A 22,438-nucleotide genomic window follows, 5' to 3' on the forward strand; every position below is an offset into this window, starting at 1 on the left:
TCTCCACAAAGAACAAGGGTCTAGGAACATCAGCTGATTGGACGATCGACCAAATATGCCACGGTGCGTCTTCGAGTCGCATTTTGTGCTTCAGCTCCCGCGAAGATTCCTGCTGATGGCCGCGCAAGTGTGCTGTCAATGAGACCCTGAATTCCCATGCTCCTGCAAGCTGCAGCTCATATTGCCGAGGGAGGATTGATGTCGATGCCAACTGCTCATGGTGATCAGGGACAGAACTGAGTATGCACTCTCAACATCGCGCGTAAAGGGAATCAACAAATTGTGCTGCGCGATACAGGATTAGCTGCAGCCAGCACGTAGAGTGCGTGTCAGTCATGGAGCATTCAGGTCAGGGGTCGATTGAAAAGCACTCGTGCTGACTGTGTGAGGAGCTTTTTTGAGTTATTGCATCCGGCTAGCGCTGTAGCTGTGCGTGGTGGCCAACTTTTTGAAACCGACAATTGCAAATTGACGGCTGTCCACTCATTCAACTGCTGCAGTTTCAACGATTAGCTAGCCACTGACTTTATATGCCAAGATGTCGCTTGAGATACCTCTACTTTTGCTCTTACTTTGAGAGCCAGTTGTCAAGCTGCATCTTCGAGTCATTTCGCGATGAATTGGTGCACCAGCTAGCCCTACGGAAAATTTGGACCGGCAGATTACCGGCGGAAATTACCGGATGAATACCGGCGGAAAATCCCTAACTTCGCAGGCGCAGTAATACCAGCAGACTACCGGCAGACTACCGGCAGACTACCGGCAGACTACCGGCGGAAATAAGCACGCCTTTACCAGAGCCAACCGGAGGATTACCAGAGGATACCACCTGCCAACGGGGAGCTCAATAGATGCTGTAGCGACAGTAGGTGTAGCAACTAGACCATCTACGACACACTACAGACGTGCTGCCGCTTTCTTGGCCTTCTTGGCAGACTTGTGCGCCGTTTTTGCTTGTGATGCTGCAGTCTTGGCCTTGGTCATAATAGCGCTGCCTTGCTCAGCGTCCTGTGCTCTGCGTGATAGCTTTGATGTTCTTCCAGACTAGAAATGCATCGTTAGTATGTCATGGTAGGAATGGCAGAAGTGTATACCTTGCGAGACGAGGAGGTGGATCGATCTTTGCTTGACTTCTGGCCACTGGTCAGTCTTATAACATCAAAGATGGGACGGACTTGCCTTGGAAACATGCGCAATCTTGTTTGCTTGACGCTACATCTTGTTAGCCAATGTTTCCTCCGCATAATTGGCTCACATTGTGCTGAGACGAAGTTAGCTGCAACTGAATATGTTAGTGAGGCACATCAGGCAGAAGGAGGAACCCACAATTCTCGATGCAGCCTCGTCAATACCATCGTCTTCAGAGAGGGCGTAAGCGGGTGTCTCGCAGCGGGTATTCTCATTATCGAGGCGAGCAGATGACGCTCCATGGGCAACGTCGTGCTCGTGGATGATATCATCGTCTTGGGAAGAAGCAGCAGTAGTAGTCTCTCTGTAGACTTTCGCCTTACGCGTCTGTGGGTGCGTCAGTCAAGAGCTTGCAAGGTACAAAGACACTCTCACCGCCTCATTCACCACCTTCGCGTGGGGCTGGCAGATAGTCAAGGCAATCTAATGTCCATGAGCTCGTCCCAGCACAGGGACAGCCAAATCCAACTTGTGGATGACCGTCTGGAGCTTCCCAACGCTGCGGTGACGCCATGTGACCATCCTGCCTTGCGCATCGACCACAATCTAGTGAGTGTCCATCAGGTACCGTACATGTGCCGTGATGTTGATCCATGTGGCGTCGCGCAATGGCGTTCGCGGCCAGAGTCCCATTGCGAGTCGTAGTGTCTTTGTAGAGGAACTATCGGTTCTAGAGACGCTATGCAACGTGCGCTTGGATCTTAATGTATATCGATACGCTCAATCGATCCTGCGAGCCTGGTGTAGTCTTCCAGACTGTCGGTGGGAGATCCCTCTTCCTATCTAGGTCAGTCGACGGTATCGAGCTTGCAGCGTGCGCTGCTCACGCTAGTAGTGGAGAACCTGTCTTGAGAAGAGTGATGGAGCAGCTGGAGATGCCACATGCTCGAATGGGTAAGCTCAAGGACAGTGAGGTGTTGTCTACAAGCAGCAAGACGGTGCAGGGCAGATGCGTGTGCTGGTCATCCCATCTCGTCCTGAAGTGGCAAGGCAGGCAGGAAAGGAGCAAAACGCCAAAGTCGACGATTCTCAAGATTCGCTAGCGCTACACTCTTCCAATTTTGAGCCTACAAACGCCAATTTGTGATCGTGGCTAAGATGCGAAGTGGCTAGTCGTCAAGGCACCACAAAGATCTTCGTTGTGAAGTGTGCTGCGAGTGGCCTCCGTTCACGAACGAAGGCCGCATTCAGTGGGCAGACGTATGAAGCGTCTGAGGTTCACGACAATGCAATATTGAGCTATAGAGAATTGCTCTGTCTCTTTGAACATGACGGCAGGCATTTTGCGATCATCAAGGTCTTATCAAGGTCTTGAAGACCATATCGTCATGCGGCGCAAAGTCTCTCAACAAGCAAGGACACATATTGCAGGTCATTGTGCCAGTTTGCCGTCTTCTTGAATGAACTGGCCAATTTGAGAGAACAGGGCTCGACAAGAAAAGAGCAGTAGGCAAGCTGCTTAAGCGAGAACGGCGCTTACGAGAGCAGAAGCATTCTTTATGGGTAGCTGAGGGCTATCGAATCCAGTATAAATAGCTTCTAGATTTGATTATGAGCGGATGTTGGCCTCTGATCACTTGATAACAGTGATTGACTTGTGTGTTGTCTGCCTTTTGGCGTGGCTCAGTGATCCGCCTCTTCATATCCGCTGGTTTTCCTCCGGTGTGCAAGTTTGGAAGTCGGTTGGCTCCGGTAATCCGCTGTGCTTGAAAAGTTTCTCACGGTAATCCGCCGGTTGGCTCTGGTACACTCCGGTAAATTTTCCGTAGGGTAGCTTCAGCTAAGAGCCAGCAAAAGGCTAATGATTCTGAGGGCTTAAGCTTGATCTATGGCGCCGACTGCAGATCTCGTTGCAGAGTAAAAGCAATTGGGCTCGAACGTATCTCTTTGCGCATTTGCAGCAATGCTGTGCTTCATATGATTGCCGTAGAAAACAGCTGCGCTTTGTCACCAGTGTTTTTGTGCAATTGATGAGCACAGAGACGCAGTCATCGTCAGTGAGTCGTTTGTACACTTCCCTGGGTTTTCGAGTGGCTTCACTTGATCTCTTTTGATCCGCGTCGTCAGCTGGTTCTGGAGCTGCAGCTGTCAGTCACGGATTTGCTTTGGGCAGTTCTGTCATGTGTGGAATTTCCGCGGCCGTGGACTTAGGTGTAAAAGAACAACTCTGACTCTGCCCTGTAGCTGAATACGAAACGTATTTACAGTCACATGTTCTTTCAGCAATTGCGATTTAGCTATGACAAAACACAAATGCGGCACTTCAAATTTTATCGTGCCCTTCAGCTAGGGTGCCGCAAAATTTGCCCGGCCCCGCCTACATTCTGCTCGTTTGCCCGTGCCCGCGCCGCGGGCGAACACGGACAAGTGGTGAAATATGCCCGGATGATCCGGGTAAACCCACTTTTTCTCCAGGGTGCCGCGAAAGTTCGCATGTCCTCGCCTTTATTCTGCCCGTTAGCCCGTGCCCGTGCTGCGGGCGAACACGGACAAACGCATTTTCAAGGGCAGGCGGGCTGGGCAAGAGCCCTTCACCCGTGCCCAGCTGCCCGTGCGACACCCTACCTTCAGCTGGAGGTAGTTCGTTGAGGTCAGGAAGATTCTGCAGATTGGGAATGAACAGGTCCAAAGTTCCACTACCGATCTGCTCGTTTGCAATCGCCATCCTGGGAATTGGCTTGAACAACGCAACAAGCTCAGGAAACACTTCCACGCATATCCCCAGCATGGCTTGATCATAGTTACCTTGCTGAAGAGCACTCAGGACGTCTTCATAGCTTGTTGTCACGCAAGAAACCTGAGCATGACTACATTGAGCAGTGACAATGCTCCTCTTGCCATCGACGCCGTTGCAATAGCACACTTCTCGAATCGCTCTCTTTGGGTTCTTTGCTGCTGGATTCTCCGCAGTTACTGTACCTTGTCCTGCATTGCTCGGATCATTTGCTTGTCTATCATTGAGGATTGGACATTCAATAGTCTTCAATACTTTCGCCGATCCAGGTATCAATTTCCATAGGTTGAACAGTGAACGCTTAACCTTTAGCGTCCTTGGTCCTTCAAACATTACTCCACCCAAATCATTCGGAAATGTCCTCATGTCGCAAACAGACCGGAAGTTCGTAGGCTTATAGCTATAGAGGAACACCTCCTTGTTTCTTTGCATTTCCCCTGGTGTTGCATTGTAGTGATAGTGGATGATCAGACTGAGTTGACACATACAGACGACTAGCAAAGGGCAGACCCCAGGACAATACTGCTTAATTGCTGTTCCGTTTCGGTCAACGATGGTGAAATCTGCAGTGGCCCAACATGGAGCAGGTTGCTTGTACGATCTCATACCTTGCGAAAGTTGATCTCGAAAGGCTTCGATTCCGGTTTTACAAGTTGTGTAGCAGGCCTCTTCGCTCATTAGTTTGGGTCCAGGCATTGATTGCGGTGTTGAGCTGCTCGTCGTTGAAGCTGCAGCGAAAGCAAGTGAAGACGTCTGCTGAGGTGTAAAGCGATCATTGAGCAGCTCTTGAACTAGATGCTGATAGCCAATTGATACCGTCCTGCACTCGGGGAAAAAGGTTTGCTGATGCTTATACGAACGTTTGAAAGTCTCTGGAACGTTGGAGTCGTGAGTTCCAAGTCCATCTGCCGCAGTGATTGCAGCTGCAGTCGCAGATCGCTTCGACCCGGAAGTGCTGCCTCTTTGTCCCTTGGCGCGGCCAGCTGTAGCCATAGAGCATAGGAACAACAGATTCAAATTGATGTTTATGATGAAGCCGCTGGTCATTGTTGTCTTCGATGATAAATGCATCTTTTCCAAGAAGTTGCAGAACAGTACGTTATTTGACAGCTGAGGTACTACTACAATTGCAGCTTTAATTGTACTGTTCGAAAAGCATACGTGTCATTTCGTGATTTTCGCACGTGGACCGGAATCTGGACCCTCTTCGACATTGTAGGCAACATGGTTCCATGAGATAGGCTGCCATGCAGAAACTTGCTCAGTTGCGCGTGGTGATTAGCGACCAACCCCGAATAGATTCTGCCAAAATAGCCAGAACTCGCGCCTTCGGGACAAGCAAGCCTACATCAATTGCAAATTATTCGACGATGGCTATAAACGATAATCTAAAATGAGGTTGATCATGCGCATAGCCAGACGACAATATTTATGAACGATTGTTTTCAAAAGCTTGCAAGTGTCAGAGCTCGTCATAATCTGGGGACCCGCGTGCAGGAAGATTCAGGTCAGGGAGTGATGGTTGCAAGATTTCCTGATTGAGCTGATCTGCCTCCATATCAGTTCTCGAGATTGGCTGAAAGTTGTTGGCCAACCCGGGGTATTGTTCCAGGTAGATGGCTAGCAATTGCAAATCGATTCTGTGATCTTTCATCTCCTGAATGATCTCTGCGTAGCTCGTCACTCGACAGACCAGCTCAGTATGGCCACAATCACTCGAGGGAGTGGGCTTGCCATCGACGCTTCGACAGTAACAGATTTCTTTGACAGGATCTTTCTTAATCCTTTTCCTTTTTGGCTCACCATGCGCATCAGCCTCTGCAATGGCTGTGGGTTCTGCAGGTGGTTTCCCACGGCTCTTTTCCGATTCACTTGGACAGGTAACAAGGTTCAACACAGTAAGTCTATCGGGTCGAAAACGCCATTCACGGAATGGCAAAGCAATGGTGTTCTTACGGTTCGGCCCTTGTTGTTCCTCCATTGCTCCGCCAAGTTTCTGCGCAAAAGTTGACAAATCGCATTGAGAACTGGGGTTTGGAGGCTGGAAGTCGTTCCATCTGTGGTGGCGCATTTCTGATTTGGTCGCGTTGAGCTGATAGTGAACCAACAGACTGATATCGCACTCACAGAAGACCTCTAAGTCGCAGAGAGCTGAACCTTGCCCTACACAAGGCGACTTTATCGCAATAGCTTTTCGATTCAAAATGGTGAAATCAGAATTTCCCCAGCAAGGGACGAACCTTGAGAGACGCTGCAATGCTGATGACAGTCCTGCATTGAAAAGATCAATGCGATTTTTGCAAGTGTGGATGCAATTCTGCTTGCTCGTGACCTTCCTTGTAGGGTCACTGAGGACAGCTGTGTGCGGAAATCCTTCAACGAGATGCGGTATGATTGATTTGTCGTCAGCAGCCTGGTTGCGAACCAAAAGCCAATAGTCAATCGACACGTTCCTACATTGTGGAAAGGCCGCTGAGTGAATAAAGGCCATGTCCTTTTTGGCAATGTCAGTTGCTTGTGACTTGTCAATTGTTGGCCAATTGGCAGAAGACCCCGAGGCACCACTGGATTTAACCGCAACGACAGATTTGTAGAGCAACATAGCCACCAAAAAGCCCGTGATAAAGTGCCATGACATCGCAGCTGCCAGATACATTGTACGCTTGTGATTGTGCTTCTGCAAAGACGGGCCGACGGCAACGATCTTGTTTCGGGGCTCAATACGATTCCCTGTGGTTGACGTCTTCGCGTGGCTATGCGATTGTTTGCTGCTTGTGTCTCAGTCTTGCAACATTAGGGAGTGGCAGATCATATTGAAACGTCGACTGATGTGATGCAGCGCTATTGTTCTTTGTCGCGTAAAATTATATTCGCTGCCGGCTCGTGTTCAACATGACGTATGTGCCAACTTTAATTGTTGCTTTTGCCCTTCTGGAGCGTATAGACCATCAGAAAGTGCGCTGTCAACTCATCTGACCTCGGAAAGATCTACAAAGGAGACTTACTTGCAACAAGCTGGTGGAGGTTTGATGACCGACTGGTTGCAATCAACAGCACTGGCGAGAAGCAGGCGACCATGAACCGTATTCACAACAGTAGACTGGAGGGGACTGAAGTAGAAAGGGGTCATCCATGGTTACTAGAGCTTGACCATGAACGTCTGGAATTGACTAGCTAGATCATATGGTACTTAGCCGCGCTTCCTTGGCTGGGCCATCGAGCTTCATTTTGCTCCTCGAAAATACTTGTTCTTGTCGACATCTTGCAGTAGTCTTATATTGCTGATCGGTCGTGGGGCTTGAGCAAACCGCAGGCACTGTTGTCACAATACAATGCAAGAATGACGGATGTTGATGCGTACCTTGAGCAAGCTGAGACGTGTTGTCTCTCCTCACTGCATTGTATATGACTGATTCCGGCGGTATCAAGACGAGAAGGGTCCCTAGACAAGCGCTGCAATGCGGAGTTGCCGTGAAAGTCAGTCCCTTGAGCGCTTCTTCTTCTCCGATTCCTGTTGCCAGTAGAAAGTACGCAGAGCAGTCAGCACATCCATGCGTCTTTCAGCCGGAATTATGATTCTACAGAGACACTCAGCAGACGCATGAGCATCTAGAGCTGTCCACTTGGATAGTGTTGAATTCTTTGGAGCCATCCTTGGGACACGCCTGTTGAGCGTCCGTTCTGGTTATACTGGATCCTTCAATAATAGCAAGCTTCTTGTGTTCGGGATTCTGTCCCGTTTCGTATCTGTATCTGTTTACAAGCAAGAGTCAGCCAAAGAGGTGCTCATGAGAGAGCAAAAGAGGCACAAGGATACCGTAGCTTTCGCGTGAAGGGAATCAATGGACAGTGCTGCGAAGCACAGCATCAGCTGAGGTCATTGAAATGATAGCCCGTCATGAGTTATCGAAAGCAGAGTCCCTCTCAGAGGGTGCGCCACGGTGGCAGCAGGTTGGCTGAGGTGTGGTGTCGTGTGTACAATCGCGTGGTTGTAGCGCGCATGTTGTGGGTGGAGTTCGACCTGCCAAGCAAATTGACAGCCGACATCCTCATTCTTGACACTGTCACAGCAAAGCCAAGTAGCACGTCTACTAGCTCTTACAGCATGTGATCAGCATTCTAGAGTCTTGCTCAATGCCTTTAAGCCAAGCATCTTGCCCTTGTCGTTCACGGAACTAGCTCATTAACCTCGAGCTGGTATCGCAGCAGGCACAGCCAACAAAGGCTCAAGGCTTTATCTGACAACGTTTCCATCTCTACTCATACACTGCGCTGTAGCAACGCATCCAGGAGGATATTCCAGACCAATTCGAAGGCCTTGTGCACGATACACGCATGACAAAGTTACTAGGACGATCACAACCCGTGTCAAATGAGAATTCTAAGCGAATTGAGATCCAGGCGGTCGAGTCTTTTAGCAACTTTAGCAAAGCGACGATGTGTCTGTGGCCAACAAGTGCGGCAACCAACACGCAGCGGAATGCTATCTTCGGCGCTGCTCGCTACTACAGGGACGTATGTGACTTTTCAAGAACCAGCGAGGCACTCCCATCAACTAAAACCAAAGAACGCAATCATGCCTAATTGAGGCAGGCAGTCCGTCCGTCATTTTTAACGCTGACAACAGCAATTGAGGCATAAAAAGCGCCTGGCAGAGGCTGATCAGCCAGTGGACCGACGACGAAATTGGCACGCAGGCACGATCAGCACGTCGCAACGCAGGAAATACCCCGCAAACAGACAAGCAAGACGACGACAGCGATACAAGAATCCCACAGCCACGTCGTACGGTACACTTCTTCTGCTTTTGCTTGTCTTGAGTCATACTGTACTGACTCCTACAGAGCAAACGCAAGCGGCCAACAACGGCGGCAATTCAGCTGCTTCAGGCTGCAGCGAATGACGTGTACTACCCTGCCGCCATAGCCGGCGAGATGAGACAAGCACGGAAGCGTAAGAAGCGTGCAAGACACATTGCACAACAGTTGTGGGGAGCTCATAGTGAGCCTTCCTTGCTCTAGAGCTGAGCCTAATGTATTTCAAAGCCCTGGCTCGCCACCTGCAGCTCGCTGCTTGCTAGACACCAGCAATTGCCGGTCGTCACCTTTCATCGCCTCTTCACTACGCATCCATCATTCTCCGTCTGGTACCAGCGCTATGGTCAAGCATTTGTCGCCCATGTGTCTCAACGCGGCAGTCTTCTGTTTATGAGCGCTTGATCGGCGTCGGAAATTTCCCCTGCAGCTACAACAGCAGCGTGGATAATGCCTAACATTTCTCGTGCTTGGTATTTCAACAGCTTCTTTCAGGAATAGCTTGGGCTTCAACTTCACCATCTTGCATGCCGCACACGTCTCGACCTGCATCTTCGAGACTTCCATGATCTGCTGCCGACAATCCCCAGATCGATGATGCCGGACTAGCGCAAGCTTCAAGGCCACGGCAGCCTTTGTACATCCATGACAAGTATAACAACTATGAGGATGCTCTATCGGCATCGCGCCAAGGGGTCAACGAATAGTAATACGCTAGGAAACATCAGCTGCGGCTAGTGCGTGAAGCGTGGATCAGACAAGAAGCAGCCAGGCCTGATGTGCATTGCAGAGGACTTGTGCTGCTAGTGTGAGGAGCTCATCTTTTGAGTTGTCGCGTTCGGCCGACGCTGCAGCTGTGCTCGTTCTCCAGCTTTTTGAATTTCACAATATCACGACTTTGACCACAAAACAACTCCGCCAACTGCTGAAGCTTCAGCTGCAGTGGATAGCTATTCACCGCCTTTGTATGCCAAGGGATCGTTTGAAAGATCTTGAATTACGCTCTTGTCTGAGCTCGCTACCCATGATGCTTCGTTGGACTATCTCGTCTTGCGAGTCACTCGAGCTAGCTTCAGCGAAGGGCCAGTAATTGACTCTCGATCGCAGCAGCTTCAACTTTCGCTGGCAAGGGAGAGCCAATTCCGTTGTAGAACAAGCAAAATGGCCTTGAAGGAAATCTATGCGCATTTGCAGCATCGCTGTGCTCTTATGTGTGTCATGGACTCATATTGTCGTCAAAAGCAGCCGTCATCAGCTGCAGTGTGCTTGTGCAACTGATACGCATATGTCTGGGTGCATCATCCGAAGGTCATTTGCACACTTTTTGAGTCCTCTATTGTATGCAATTGACCATTGACCACTTGTGAAACCACTTCCTCACCTAAGGCTGGATGTGCAGCTGTCAGTGACCAATTTGCGTTGAGCAATTCAAGTCTGCGTAAGATTCCCGCAGCCGTAGGTCAATGTGTAAAAGAATAACTCTGACCTTTACTGTCGCTGGAGACAAAGACTATGGACCCATTGATGTTGCACTTGCAATTTCTCGAAATCATGTTCTATCAGCAATGGTGAATTAGCTATAACAAAGGACAAATGCAGCACTTCAGAATTCATCGTGCTCCGGAGGTGGTTTATTGAGCTCGGGAATACCGGTGATGAACAGGCCCAAAGTTTCACTACTGAGCTGGTCGTTTGCAATTTCCGTCCTTGGAAGTGGCTTGAACCATTTAACAAGCTCAGGATACACTTCCTCGTATATTTTCAGCATGTCGTTGTCGGGTTTGTCTCGCAAGAAAGTATTCCGAACCTGATCGTAGGTCATCTCTGAACACACAGTTCGAGCATGACCGCAGTATTTGGTGATTTTTCTCCTCTTGCCATGGACTCCGTGGCAATAGCACACTTCTATGATCATCATTTTCTTCGCTCTTTTTCGGTCTGCCGAACTCTTCGCAACTGTTTCTTTTTGAGAGGTCGGGCATACAATAGGATTCAATATTTTTGCCGATTGAGGTAAAATATCACTTCCCAAGTCTGAAATAGTGAATGCTTCATTGCTCCACCCAAACCTTTCGGAAATGTCTTCATATCGCATATGGATGCGCGATTTGGATTGGGGTTTCGCTGTGCTTCTTTCAATTCAGCTTTTGTTGCATTGTGTTGATGGTGGACGATCAGGCTGAGCTGACACATGCAGAAGACAGGCAAAGCGCATTTACCGGGACAAAACTGTTCCATTGCTGTTCCATTCCGGTCAATGATGGTCAAATCTGTAGTATCCCAACAGTTGGCAGGATGCCTGTACTTTCGGAAAACCCCCAAAAGTTGGTCTTTGAAAGCGTTTATTTCGATTTTACAAGCGTCTTGACACTTCTTTGGGAGCATCAGTGTCGGTGTGGGCTTTGATTGTGGTGATAAGTTGCTCGTCACTGAAGTCTCGACGGCGGCAATTGATTGAGACTGCTGAGCTGTGGAAGGCTTTTCGATCGGCTTTCGATATAGATGCTGATAGCCGATTGATACCGTCCTACACTCGGGATCTATGGCAGTCTTTGGAATGTTGGTCTTCTGAGGTCTAACTCCGCCTTTCGAAGGAGCGCCGACTGCACTTAAAGGTCGCTTCGAGCCCGAAGCGATGCCTGCAAGTCCCTCGGCGCGGGTAGCTGTGGTTGTGAAGCAAAGTAATAACGAATTGAATATGATGCTGGCGATGAAGCCGCCAATCATCGTCATCTTGAGTGAGAGCCGCATTGATCTCATAAGGTAAATAAAGAAGACCAATGATTCTATCGCGATCTGTGACGATCACGACTCGACGAGACAAGGCGTACCGAAGGAGACAGGAGGCTTTGACTGTGGAGTGGGTTCGGCGGCAGAGACTTCGAACAATGGATAGGATTGCCTATGAAGGGATGTTGCTGACAATGCTACAAAGGTGCGAGAAGCGCTCCTTTTATACTTTGCCAGCCTCGAACGAGGAACTGACGAGAAAGAGGTGGGCGAGGGTAAAGACCCTGAAAGCATCTCAACGTAGACACCGGGCCTGTGTTGAGAGAGACATCCACGCTGTGAGCATGGATTGTTTGTGGGACAGAAATAGACATCCACACTTGCGAGCGTGGTTTGTTTGGGACGGAAATAGACATTGATGCTTGCGAGCAGATGATGGAGCATGATCCACGAGACGAAGTGAGTGAGACGCCTGCGAGCGTAACATGATGGAGCGTGGTCCACGAGACGAGGTGAGTGAGACGCCTGCGAGCGTAACATGATGGAGCGTGGTCCATGAGACGAGGTGAGTGCGATGCTTGGGCGAAATGCGCGTGGAGACCAGCAAACGATCAATTTGGCAACCACAGCGTTCGAAAAGTCGTTCATGCTTGATTGTGACTGGCATTTGAACCGCAACTTCTATAGTTGCCAACTTGCAGCCAATTTACAGACAAGCCTGATTGCAGACAATCTCCAGAAGTGGACTTCCTCGTTTGAATGCAGCAGCTATCGCCTACTGCAGGGGGGATACTCGCTGTGCTTGTGAATCGATTTCAAATATCAGTATAGGCTAGCTGTAGCGGATTGACCTAAAATCAAAACGCAGGAGCAATTGTTTGAAAGCTGTGATGAGATCTAGGCTGAAGTCGCTGAAGGCGGCCTGCTTCTGGTTGAACATTCTTTGTTGAGCAGTCTAGTATTGACTTGCGGGGGTGTGACCGCTAGTGCATTTCTCTGCCGCGTATCGCCTGCTTTCACGTGACGAGTACCCCTTATTGTAATTTACTTTATAGGGAGCATGAGCCTCTACTCTGCTCCTCATCTGTAAGATTCCTCATTGCACTATCTTGGTTGCTTGAATTAGACGCCTTACCAGGCACGTCATCACTAGCTCCACGCACAACCCGGATTATTCTTGATCCGACAATAATGAAAACGTGAGGAGCATGTCCTAAGTCGCGTGCGCTGTTTGCATCAACCGTCTCTCGATTGCTGCGGCGACCTGCTGTCTTTCAATCTACCACTCATAACAAACCACTCATTTTGTCTTCAGATGAGATGTTTGGCCCCTTCGTCATTATTCTGTCAGACCTATTCGGAGCTCTCATCGGCGCAAGCTCCCTGCTGAGCTGATTGTAAATAGTCCCTAGAGTACAATGCAGCAGCTCGTCGAACCCCGATTCTGAGGCTACTTGCAGGAGTCAGTGCCCATCAGGAGGCACCTCCTGTGCCTCGACTTCGAATTTTGCAGAATCTTGCAATTGAAAGCTGAAACTCATATAAAACATTTACCGTTCCTCTGCTGCCTCTCTCTCCTGAGTTTCCAGCATTCCTGACACTTCTCCATCGCGATGAATCAGTCGAATCCTCAGCACTATGACACGGGCCGATCTATCTCCTTCTTGATGCGGCCTCCGCCGGCATCGCACTCACCTCGTCTCATGAGCCACGCTCCAGCTTTTTACGCGCGCAGGCGATGAGCTCACCCTGTCTCCCGGTCCGCGCTCCAAAGTTATGCTCGCAGGCGTTGATGTCACCATGCCTCGTGGTTCTCGCGCAAACACATCGCGCTGTCAAGCGTCGATGACTTCTCCAACAAAGCCCCAGCGTCAGTTGTCCACGCGCTTGCAGGGTCTTTCCATCGCCAAATTTGACTCCGTCTGTCCCTCGATCGAGATTGGCAAAGTATAAAGAGGGTGCCCCTCGCACCTTTGTAGCCTTGTCAGTAACATCAATCGACCCTCATACTATCTTGTATCTGGAAGTCTCAGTTGCCCAAACCCTTATCGCTCTCTGCACGTCTCGTCTTGTCAGATCCTGATCATTACAGTCGTGATAGAGGCTTGCAGGTGAGTTCCAGTTGCCAACAAAGTCGAATTGATACGCGAAACCCAATTCACTGGTGTCTTGCACGATGAAAGTCACACCAACACGAAAGGTATCGACAATCCTGGCCATGCTCAAGTTCTTTCAGGAGGTTTCAGCCGATCAGAAGCCTGTCAATGGCTCTACTGTGAAGGTCACTATTGGAAATACTGAAGCCCACTGTCTTCTTGGCGATTGTCCTACAAAGAACCTATCGTGTCGTCAGCTCATCGATTGCCTCTTCCTGAGCCCATTAGAAAGGCAGCTCGACGATGGATGGGACAAGATCATGCCTCGGTTAGGGGAACGGAACTATTTTGACTACATTGTTGGTGCAGATAATCGATTTACTCACGAGGATCAGGGCCAGTCGATGTTTGCGATGCAATTCACAGCATGGAGAGTTCCGGGTAATGGCGCATATGGGCGTCAAATATGGCCACTGGATGCCACGGGCAAGACTGTGATCAACTACGTTGTCGACTGCACGGCCGGCTACACAGGACCATACGGCAAGCATTACCAAGCCAGGACTGGCAAGTCTGTGCATTGCTGTAATGTCAAGCCTCAAGGGCCGGGCAAAACGTGTCAGGGTTAGCCTGAAGGCCCCGAGGCGAGGTGCTTCAATTCATGCACCACACTTGAGTTACGCTGAGCTTTTGAGGAGCTTGAGTCTTATCCTAGCAAGTACTCTTTCAACTTATCGCAATCGTGATCGTCTTCTATTACACATGGTGTCTGAACAAATGCCAAGCTGACATTTGAAGAACCCATAGTTGTGCCGGCAATGACTGGTGCGTCGCTCCGCTTTTGTCTTTGAGTCACGTCGGCAGCTTGCAAGCAACGACCAAGCTGTTTGCTAGCTAGGACTACATATTAAGACTCAAGAGCTCGAAACGTAGCACATCAAGAAGCATTCGGCTGGATCAGTACGGACCGTCTCGTGGCTTTTTGAAAATATGTTGAGAGATTCTCAAGCTTTCAAGCTCAGGGCAGCAGCAAGACGCAAAGCTAGTGAACATTGTTCGTATGCGATCAAAATCTTTCGTGGCCTTCACTCTGCAAAAACGTCTTGACTGGACAGAACTCAAAGTTTTGTTGGCGCGTGTGATTCACCTCTTTGCGACTGATCATCCCTCGACCGGCCCATGACGCGACATGTCAAAGTCAGGCTATCCTCCGGCCGCGACTTGACAGTGCCTTTGAGCGATGAGCTTACGACCAAGCAGCTCAAGGAGGAGGTTGTCAAGCACACATCCATCACCGGGCGACTGCGCATCATCTACCTCGGGAAGATTCTGCAAGATGATCAAGTCATTGCACACGTCGCGCTTCCGCATGAAGAGGAGATCGTTGTTCAATGCTCTATCAGCGAGCTGAGTGGCTCACCTGCAGCAGCGGACTCGGAAGACAGCGCTGTGATGACGCCAGCACCCCGCGGTTTTGATCGACTACGCGACGCTGGCTTGTCGGACCAAGACATTGCCAATTTGCGACAGCAATTTGACCACGATCAAGACAATGCAGATGAAGACGCAAACTTGGCGGCAGAAGAGGCGTGGATTGACAACGACGGCAATGATCAGAACGATGCGCTACAGGGCATCTCCTACGAAATCTTGCTTGGCTGTGCTGCTGGCTTCTTCGTTGGCTTCATCGCGCTGTTTGCCATCTTTGAAATGGACCGGCTCGGGAAACGCTTGCCTGCGGCGATTGTTGTTGGCGTCGCCTTCAACCTCATCTTTGGCTTGTGTCGCGACTAGCCTCGTCGCGTCCATGCCAGCATCACCAATGCCCCGAAAGCCATGCCGCCCAGCGCGGACAAAATCCGACTATCGCCTAGTACGCCATCCTCTCGCTTGAAGCCTAGCGGACACCCTGCGTCTGTCTCCTTGCGCTTGTATCCCAATGGGCAACCCTTGCGACCACCAGGCACGACCATATTGTCCCAGCCGTCCAGGATGTCATCCATGGACGCGTCTGTCATCTGTGCAAGCTGTGGCACTGTGTAGCACTCGCATACATCAATCATCCACTTCATCCGCCGTGCACCTAGCTCTCCACCGACTCCCGGAGCACGCTTCCGTAGCTTCTGCCGTAGCATACCCACTTTCTCAATGGCCATCCCAACGTTCGGTGGTAGACTGCCTGTAATACGCCGCCGCACCAGATTGGCAAGTTTGGGACCTTTGCCATTTGTGCTGACGACGATTTGAAGAGGCCCATCACGTATCTCTGAACCAAAGTAGAAGTCACACATGGGCGGTACATCGGCAATATTGACAGGGATCTTGGCAGCTCTGCTGGCCAAGCAGATGGCCTCAGAGAGTGGGTTGTCGTCAATTGCCGTCATGACCATATCAACGCCCTGGAGATCTGCCATCTCAAACGGCCTGTCCTTGTACGTGAGAAGCGGCTCCTTCTGTGCGATCCTATAGCGCACTTCAGGCGACAGATTATCGCTTGGCGCGACCAATGTACAGCGTGCATCCGCCTCCAAGATCTTTGTCAGTCGTCCTGCTGCGACAACGCCACCGCCTACAAGCAGCACAGTCTTGTTGCGTATTTGCCAAGCAAGTAGAAGAGATCCGCCTGGTCGGATGGCAGGGAATGTTTCTGCGACTTCCTGGACATTGCCAGCGCGATCCAGTGACATGTGTCGTGTCGCAAGATGTTTCGAGCTCGACTACGAAGCGACATCGACGACAACACTGCTGCAGCGCGCTGGATGCCATTTGGACAGGTTGTCATTGGTCCGCCAGGGTCAGGCAAGTCGACCTACGTCCATGGCGCATCACAGTTTCTCGGTGCTATAGGCCGCAAGGCAAGCATCATCAACCTCGACCCTGCGAATGACGCGCTGCCGTATAAAGCCGATGTGTCCATCACAGATCTCATCTCGCTGGCCGAGATTCAGCAGAATGAGGGACTCGGACCGAATGGAGGCATCATCCATGCGATAGAGACGCTGGTGGAGAACTTTGACTGGCTGAAGCATGAAATTGAAGGGCTGCAGGGAGATGAGAAGCAGGGCGAATACCTACTCATTGACTTGCCTGGTCAAGTGGAGCTCTTTACACACAATGATGCGCTACGAACGCTACTTTGTATGCTCGAGAAGCAATGCGGCTACCGTCTTGTCGTGGTTCATTTAGTCGATGCACACTACTGCACTGATCCTGCAAAGTACATCTCAGTGCTCATGGTCTCGCTACGGGCTATGCTTCAACTCGACTTGCCGCATCTCAATGTCCTATCCAAGATTGACATGCTCGACAAGTATGGCGGCGGTCTGGCTTTCAATCTAGACTACTACACAGAAGTCCAAGACTTGAGCTACCTTTTGCGGCTCCTCGAGCAAGATCCACGCATGCAAAAGTTTGCAAAACTCAATCAAGCCATTTGTTCTATGATTGAGGATTTTGGCCTCGTTGGCTTCGAGACGCTTGCTGTGGAGGATCGTCGGAGTATGGCCAAGCTACTTCAACAAATTGACAAGGCCGGTGGGTACAGCTCTGGCGGTGCAGAAGCAGGTGGCGATGCAGTCTGGACACAGGCTGTTCGTGGCGGATGGCAAAGTGTTGGCAATACGGCACTTGATGATCAGGAACGGTGGATGACAGACAAGGATGTGTATGAACGACATGAAGAAGCTGGCTGGCAGCGAGATGTGTAAAAAGGCATCGTATAGAAAAGTCTATGGCGTATTCTTGCCAATAGCAATGAGAGTCTTAATGGCCACGATCCATTCACGGCACTCGTGCATCTTGTCTGCTGTCAATTCGAGATGGTGCCGATACGCAGTGGCATAATCTCGAGCCACTAGACTTGCAGTGTAAGCCTTGACTTGCTCCAACGTGCCCGGTGTTAGGACACCATTGTTGAGCTGGTCAAACAGCACATTGAGCTTCTTGAGTGCTTCAGCAAGCGGTTTCTGGTATTTCGGTGCAGCAGACTGACCGAATCGATCCGTTTCTGCCAGCAAGGATGTATAAATCACCTTGTCGGCCTCAGAGATGTGCGTCCGGTCACCAGAAGGGTATTGCATCGTCGCTGTTGCTTGCTCTTGCTGACGACGTTGCTCACTCGCGAACCCTTGCTGCGATGGTTCACGTGAAAGTGCAATCGGGCGTGTCGACACGGGACTATTAATGATTGGACTTTTCCCGGCAGGTGGAGGTGCAACACCTGTCGAAGCCTTGGGCGGTGGCGCATAGCTTGGTTTTTGCTGTGCCGGTGGTGGTGCGCCTGCATGATAGGGCGCTGTTGGACCAGGCTGATATTGGGACGGCGGCGGACCTGCTTGGTATGGCTGCTGTTGCTGTTGCTGCTGAGGAGGCGCATAAGGAGATTGACCAAAAGAAGTCTGAATGTGTGCCGGTGGTTGTGACGCGGCACCGTCGATACTACCCATCACCGCAGCAGCTTTTGGTGGTCCAGGAGAGCGCGTCTTGGGTGGTGGTGGCGGTGGTCCTGCATGACTTGCAGGACCCGGTGATGGTCCCGCCAATGGCGGTGTCGCCATACCTGAAGAACCGTACGGCAAGGTCTGTGAGACTTGCCGATGGACCACAGGTGTTGCACGTCCGCGATTCGCCGGTTTGGGGAAATCAGGCGCATCGTTCCAATTGGGAATATCCTTTCGTTGAGCAGCAGGTAGGATTGCAGGACCAGCAGGAGGCGGAGCACCGCGAGGTGGGGGCATTTGATTGTTTGTTGTAAAAACGCCTGGCGCTGCATAAGGACCGTTGGCATAAGGTGATGCGCCATATGCATTTTGAGTGGGTGGTTGCCCATATGCGTTGGCAGGCGTATATGCATTAGCAACAGCATTGGTAGGTGCATACGGGCTTGATGCTGTTGCGGCCGGGCTTTGCGCAGGTTGTGCAGGTGCATAAGGTGAGCTGTAACTGGGTTTCGCAGCAGACATTGGCCTCACAGGCGCCGCACCCGGCTGTGACTGCGGTGCAGTTGGATGTGCAGATGACAGTTGTGCAGGCGGAAAGGACTGTGCTGTATAGGGTGAGAATGTCTGGGAGGGCATACGTTGCGGTTGTGCGTGTGCCTGACGTTTACCAGTCTGAGCGGCTGCAGCAGTAGGCCCAGTAATACGCTTCTTCAGTGCTTCGGCGCCATTGTAATCACTTGGAACGTACTCGAGGTAGTCACGAGCCAAGGCTAGCTCTCCTTCATTCGCCAACAGGCCAGCAAACTCAAGATACAGGTCGTAGAGTCCAGCAAGCGGGTACTTGCCGTCTTCTTTCCTCTGTGTATCCTTGAAGCCAACAGTCCGCCTAAAGACTTGCACTTTGACCATGAGTTCACCGAGCTGCGCAACATGCACGTCAAAGGGTGCTTTCTCCTCACCAGACGCAAGCAATTCATCTTTGCGCTTTTGTGCGCCAGATTGCCAAATCTTGACAAGTTGTTCGAGTTGTGAGCCAGCAAGGTAGCAAACAATAGCGTCCTTGCGTTGTCCAGCATCCTCAAGCCTGCCACCCAACTTGCCACACAAGCCAGGCAGTTCTGCGGGAGTCGCATAGTTGAGCGCCATAGCCAGGGATTCCTTCCAGTCTTCCAGCTCAGCATACTCAATGACATCCGTCAAGTTGTGAGCAATAACATTCGAAAGTAGACGCTTGTAGGGCACTTGTGTTTTGGCAAAGTAGGCTTTTTGGACTTTTGCGCGATCTGCTTCCTCGCCGCATAGAGCAAGCATAAAGGCATCACTCAAACGATCTTGTCGTAGACACACATCCACAGCTGCATCGAATCGACCACTCGTGATGGCAGTTGTGATGAGCTTATCTGTTTCATCACCTGCAAAGAGCTTGAAAGGCTCATTGGTCTGCGTGATGCTGTCAAAGGCATCATCCGTATCCTCACCAAATACATCATCCGACTTCTTTTGTTCACCTGTTGCTTTTGCGAGACGCTCATCGACAGATTCTTTGGCAAAGCCTAGATGTGCAAGCAATGATTTTCGCGTATCCTCAGCAGTCAACGTCTCAATCACCTCCCAGTCTTGCTTCTCTTCCAATTCAGCTTGTCCATGCAATTCTTTACATAGCTCTGCGGGTGATTTGGTGGACAAGGTCTCTTTTATATCCTTTGCAGTCAGAGTTGCACGCGTCGAGGCTTGATACGTGACAATTTCCACCTTGTTGTCAACAACGGTGGCCAGTCGTCCACCAAACCCAAATCGAGCGGAAACAGGTCGTTTCAACCACGCAGGTGTCTGTTTGAGCGTAAACGTTGATGTTTGTGCTTGATAGTTCTTTGGGATTGAATCGAAAAAGTCATCACCAGCTTGCGTTTCGATGACGGAGGGTGCAGTAGCCGGTGTATGGGTATCCTGAATGCTGTAGATATTGAGCTTTCCATCGAGTGTTGCATTGGCAATGATGGAAGGTTGTCTTGTGCACCAAGCGACACCATGCACCCACTGTGAGGCAGCAGGTAGTTCAACAACTGCTTGACCTGTGGTAGGATTCCAGATCAGGGTTCGGTTATCAGCGCCTGAACTGAGTAACAAGTCTGGATCTGCGGCACACCAAGCGATTGACAAGACACCCCGCTCATGACCCGACAGCACTTGTCGTGGTGCATTGGCATTTTGCAAATCCCAGACTTGGATGATGGGGTTGGCATCATCTGCTGAGCTTGTTGTGAGGATAGTGGGTTTTGAAGGATGCCAGGCGATAGCACTGACTGGGAATCGTGTTGGGATGTGAATGAGTTCGGCTTTCTTACGCATATCCCAGACACTAAGTGCACCGCTCTTCCCACCGAGTGCAAGGATATGACCGACCTTGTTGTTCCACGCAATCGAGACAATTTCATCGAGTCGTGTAGACTTGTACGCTGTCGGTGCTTCTTTTGTAGAGACGTCCCAAACAAAGAACTCGCCTTTTGTACCAGCCGTTGCAAGGAGGTTTTTTTGAATCTTGCTAAAGTCCAAGCACCGTACCTGTCCTGTATGGGCGGTACCACGCGTAATCAGTGCAGTCTTGCCATGCCTGAAATGTCAGCAACTGTAAAGAGACGCGAAACCAGGAAGATTTAGACATACGCGAGTGCTTCTGCGTCATACAAGTCAACAGTCGTCTCCAATGCTGCTGCAATGACACCTGCTTTGTAGGTAGCGCTGACACCTCCCCAGGCTATACTACAACAACGCTCTTGAATAGCCACACTGACTTTAGGTTTCAGGACAAACTCATCGGCGTCCAAGTCCAAGTCGTAGAGTTCCAGGGCCGGTTCATCACTGAGGTCGGTGCTGAGTGAGCCTGCTGCTGTTGCAGTGACGAGCTGGGTGGTGAGCGGGCTGAATGTGAATTGAGCCTTTGTATTGATCTCGCGCAGCCTGACCATGGCTGATGCTGCTGGCTGCTGATGCGAGTGGTAGTGGTAGTGGTGGTGGTGAGTCGCCTGTTTGTGTTTGATGCGTTGTTGCCAGCACAGAGAAGGAGCAGAGACTTGCTGCAGTGCTACTACACCAGCAGAGAGACAGAGACAAGATGCCAAAGAGGTGAGCAGCAGCAGAGATACAGCAGTAGAGAGGCTAACAGGACAAAGAGAAGGACAGCTGACACGCGCAACGGTCGGGAGACCCAATGTCCAGCGGCCGCCAACAGAGGAAGAGCAGATTGAGCTTGAACGGAAGGCAAGGGAGCTCAAGGCACTTAGGCGCAAGTTCCAGGAAGGCAGCGAGGATGTGGTGAAGGAGAAGCCGGTGAGCAAGACGCAGCTGAAGAAGGAGAAGCTGGCAGAGAGGGAGGCAGAGTTGCGCAGACAGTACGAGGCAGAGCAAGCACGAGCAGAGTGAGCTGATGCTGCTGCTGCTGCTGATGCTGCTGATACTGCTGATACTGTCGCTGCTACTTCTGTCGCTAGCTGCTGCTAGCTGCTGCTTGCTCTGGGATGCTCTGGGATACTTCACTCCCCATCGCCGAAGAGTCAGAGAGAGAGCAACGAGGACTCACCCATCCTCCATCCAGCTGCTCACTCTCTCTGGTCAGCCATGCTCACGCTCTTTCCCTCCATCTGCACCCTCGTTTGCATCGCATCAGTCTGTCTTCCATCCTCGGCACAGCGTGCGCCAGGTCTTCTCCCTATCGGAACACAAGTCACAGCTCATGCTACATTCTATACCGGCAACTCCAACGGTGCCTGTGGTGCAGACTACCTCCCTCCAGCAGGATTCCTCGGAACTGCCATCTCCAGCACTCTCTGGAGCGACTCTGCTGCTTGTGGATCATGCTACACCGTCACCTATGGCACTAGCACCAAACGCATCTTTGTCACTGACTTGTGTCCCGAGTGTACATGGACTTCTGCAGGTGGTGCAGGTTCATCGCTTCATCAAGATCTCTGGCAGTCTGCATGGACAACACTGGCTGCTGGTAAGAATACACCGTCATCTGCAGGTATCCTGCGAGGACTCACATGGACTGCTGTGTCGTGTGAATTTCCAAGCATCTCTATCCACTGGAAGGATGGTTCGAATGACTACGTATGTGTTCTTCTGCACACTTGAGACATGTGCTGATTCACAGTGGACTGCTGTCGCACCACGCAACCACAATGTTCCCGTCACAAAGCTTGAAGTACGTCGTACAGATACCGCAGGCGGTGTGTGGATGACCTTGACCCTCAACGAACCCATGGCGCACTATGCCAATCCTGCAGGCGATCTGCCTGGCACGTTGTTTGATATGCGCCTGACGGGTTTGACTGGGAAAGTACTCACATTGACGGGTGTACGACGCGGTGACAATACACAGACTTTCAATGTCAATTTTTAGCCCCAACGACACATTCTTTATGTTAGTGAACTCTCATG

General features: G+C 50.8%; 13 protein-coding genes across 13 annotated transcripts; 5 read left to right on the forward strand and 8 right to left on the reverse strand.

Moving 5' to 3' along the window:
- Nucleotides 1-897: 897 nt before the first annotated feature.
- BCR37DRAFT_380566 (uncharacterized protein) lies at nucleotides 898-1,895 on the reverse strand (the record flags this gene model as incomplete). The annotated part of the gene is made up of 5 exons (XM_040869517.1): nucleotides 1,698-1,895; nucleotides 1,327-1,515; nucleotides 1,256-1,261; nucleotides 1,176-1,212; nucleotides 898-1,044 (listed from the first exon to the last, which is right to left on the reverse strand). Exons 1-5 carry the CDS (start codon nucleotides 1,700-1,702, stop codon nucleotides 898-900), a joined length of 384 nt encoding a protein of 127 aa, XP_040724453.1. The 5' UTR covers nucleotides 1,703-1,895.
- Nucleotides 1,896-2,085: 190 nt separating this feature from the next.
- Nucleotides 2,086-2,751, reverse strand: BCR37DRAFT_380583 (uncharacterized protein; the record flags this gene model as incomplete). The annotated part of the gene is given in 4 exon segments (XM_040869518.1): nucleotides 2,086-2,181; nucleotides 2,193-2,339; nucleotides 2,361-2,485; nucleotides 2,535-2,751. Coding segments are annotated over 2 exon segments (183 nt in total), but the record flags the coding sequence as incomplete, so codon positions are not given.
- A 754-nt stretch (nucleotides 2,752-3,505) lies between these two features.
- On the reverse strand, nucleotides 3,506-4,969 carry BCR37DRAFT_414058 (uncharacterized protein; the record flags this gene model as incomplete). The annotated part of the gene is made up of 1 exon (XM_040872259.1): nucleotides 3,506-4,969. The coding sequence occupies one exon, from the start codon at nucleotides 4,967-4,969 to the stop codon at nucleotides 3,506-3,508; it is 1,464 nt and encodes a 487-aa protein (XP_040724455.1).
- Nucleotides 4,970-5,303: 334 nt separating this feature from the next.
- Nucleotides 5,304-6,578, reverse strand: BCR37DRAFT_404716 (uncharacterized protein; the record flags this gene model as incomplete). Its single annotated transcript, XM_040872061.1, has 1 exon — nucleotides 5,304-6,578. One exon carries the CDS (start codon nucleotides 6,576-6,578, stop codon nucleotides 5,385-5,387), a length of 1,194 nt encoding a protein of 397 aa, XP_040724456.1. The 3' UTR covers nucleotides 5,304-5,384.
- Nucleotides 6,579-8,164: 1,586 nt separating this feature from the next.
- BCR37DRAFT_53866 (uncharacterized protein) lies at nucleotides 8,165-8,940 on the forward strand. Its single transcript, XM_040872352.1, has 3 exons — nucleotides 8,165-8,437; nucleotides 8,490-8,511; nucleotides 8,550-8,940. Exons 1-3 carry the CDS (start codon nucleotides 8,295-8,297, stop codon nucleotides 8,823-8,825), a joined length of 441 nt encoding a protein of 146 aa, XP_040724457.1. The 5' UTR covers nucleotides 8,165-8,294; the 3' UTR covers nucleotides 8,826-8,940.
- A 1,655-nt stretch (nucleotides 8,941-10,595) lies between these two features.
- Nucleotides 10,596-11,465, reverse strand: BCR37DRAFT_380588 (uncharacterized protein; the record flags this gene model as incomplete). The annotated part of the gene is made up of 1 exon (XM_040869519.1): nucleotides 10,596-11,465. A coding segment is annotated over one exon (737 nt), but the record flags the coding sequence as incomplete, so codon positions are not given.
- A 216-nt stretch (nucleotides 11,466-11,681) lies between these two features.
- BCR37DRAFT_380589 (uncharacterized protein) lies at nucleotides 11,682-12,002 on the reverse strand. The gene has a single exon (XM_040869520.1). The coding sequence runs from the start codon at nucleotides 11,951-11,953 to the stop codon at nucleotides 11,762-11,764; it is 192 nt and encodes a 63-aa protein (XP_040724459.1). The 5' UTR covers nucleotides 11,954-12,002; the 3' UTR covers nucleotides 11,682-11,761.
- A 1,528-nt stretch (nucleotides 12,003-13,530) lies between these two features.
- On the forward strand, nucleotides 13,531-14,466 carry BCR37DRAFT_53943 (uncharacterized protein). Its single transcript, XM_040872353.1, has one exon. The coding sequence runs from the start codon at nucleotides 13,643-13,645 to the stop codon at nucleotides 14,189-14,191; it is 549 nt and encodes a 182-aa protein (XP_040724460.1). The 5' UTR covers nucleotides 13,531-13,642; the 3' UTR covers nucleotides 14,192-14,466.
- BCR37DRAFT_53954 (uncharacterized protein) lies at nucleotides 14,467-15,756 on the forward strand. The gene has a single exon (XM_040872354.1). The coding sequence runs from the start codon at nucleotides 14,742-14,744 to the stop codon at nucleotides 15,354-15,356; it is 615 nt and encodes a 204-aa protein (XP_040724461.1). The 5' UTR covers nucleotides 14,467-14,741; the 3' UTR covers nucleotides 15,357-15,756.
- BCR37DRAFT_393480 (putative NAD(P)-binding-domain-containing protein) lies at nucleotides 15,379-16,249 on the reverse strand (the record flags this gene model as incomplete). The annotated part of the gene is made up of 2 exons (XM_040871311.1): nucleotides 15,379-15,425; nucleotides 15,469-16,249. 2 exons carry the CDS (start codon nucleotides 16,247-16,249, stop codon nucleotides 15,379-15,381), a joined length of 828 nt encoding a protein of 275 aa, XP_040724462.1.
- Nucleotides 16,250-16,321: 72 nt separating this feature from the next.
- On the forward strand, nucleotides 16,322-17,269 carry BCR37DRAFT_393481 (GPN-loop GTPase; the record flags this gene model as incomplete). The annotated part of the gene is made up of 1 exon (XM_040871312.1): nucleotides 16,322-17,269. The coding sequence occupies one exon, from the start codon at nucleotides 16,322-16,324 to the stop codon at nucleotides 17,267-17,269; it is 948 nt and encodes a 315-aa protein (XP_040724463.1).
- Nucleotides 17,238-21,020, reverse strand: BCR37DRAFT_380593 (uncharacterized protein). The gene is made up of 2 exons (XM_040869521.1): nucleotides 20,666-21,020; nucleotides 17,238-20,612 (listed from the first exon to the last, which is right to left on the reverse strand). Exons 1-2 carry the CDS (start codon nucleotides 20,965-20,967, stop codon nucleotides 17,291-17,293), a joined length of 3,624 nt encoding a protein of 1,207 aa, XP_040724464.1. The 5' UTR covers nucleotides 20,968-21,020; the 3' UTR covers nucleotides 17,238-17,290.
- A 596-nt stretch (nucleotides 21,021-21,616) lies between these two features.
- BCR37DRAFT_393484 (RlpA-like double-psi beta-barrel-protein domain-containing protein-containing protein) lies at nucleotides 21,617-22,400 on the forward strand (the record flags this gene model as incomplete). Its single annotated transcript, XM_040871313.1, has 2 exons — nucleotides 21,617-22,108; nucleotides 22,152-22,400. The coding sequence occupies 2 exons, from the start codon at nucleotides 21,617-21,619 to the stop codon at nucleotides 22,398-22,400; spliced, it is 741 nt and encodes a 246-aa protein (XP_040724465.1).
- Between the last annotated feature and the right edge of the window lie 38 nt (nucleotides 22,401-22,438).

Source organism: Protomyces lactucae-debilis (genome assembly GCF_002105105.1).
Source record: "Protomyces lactucae-debilis strain 12-1054 chromosome Unknown BCR37scaffold_12, whole genome shotgun sequence".
NCBI lineage: Eukaryota > Fungi > Ascomycota > Taphrinomycetes > Taphrinales > Protomycetaceae > Protomyces > Protomyces lactucae-debilis.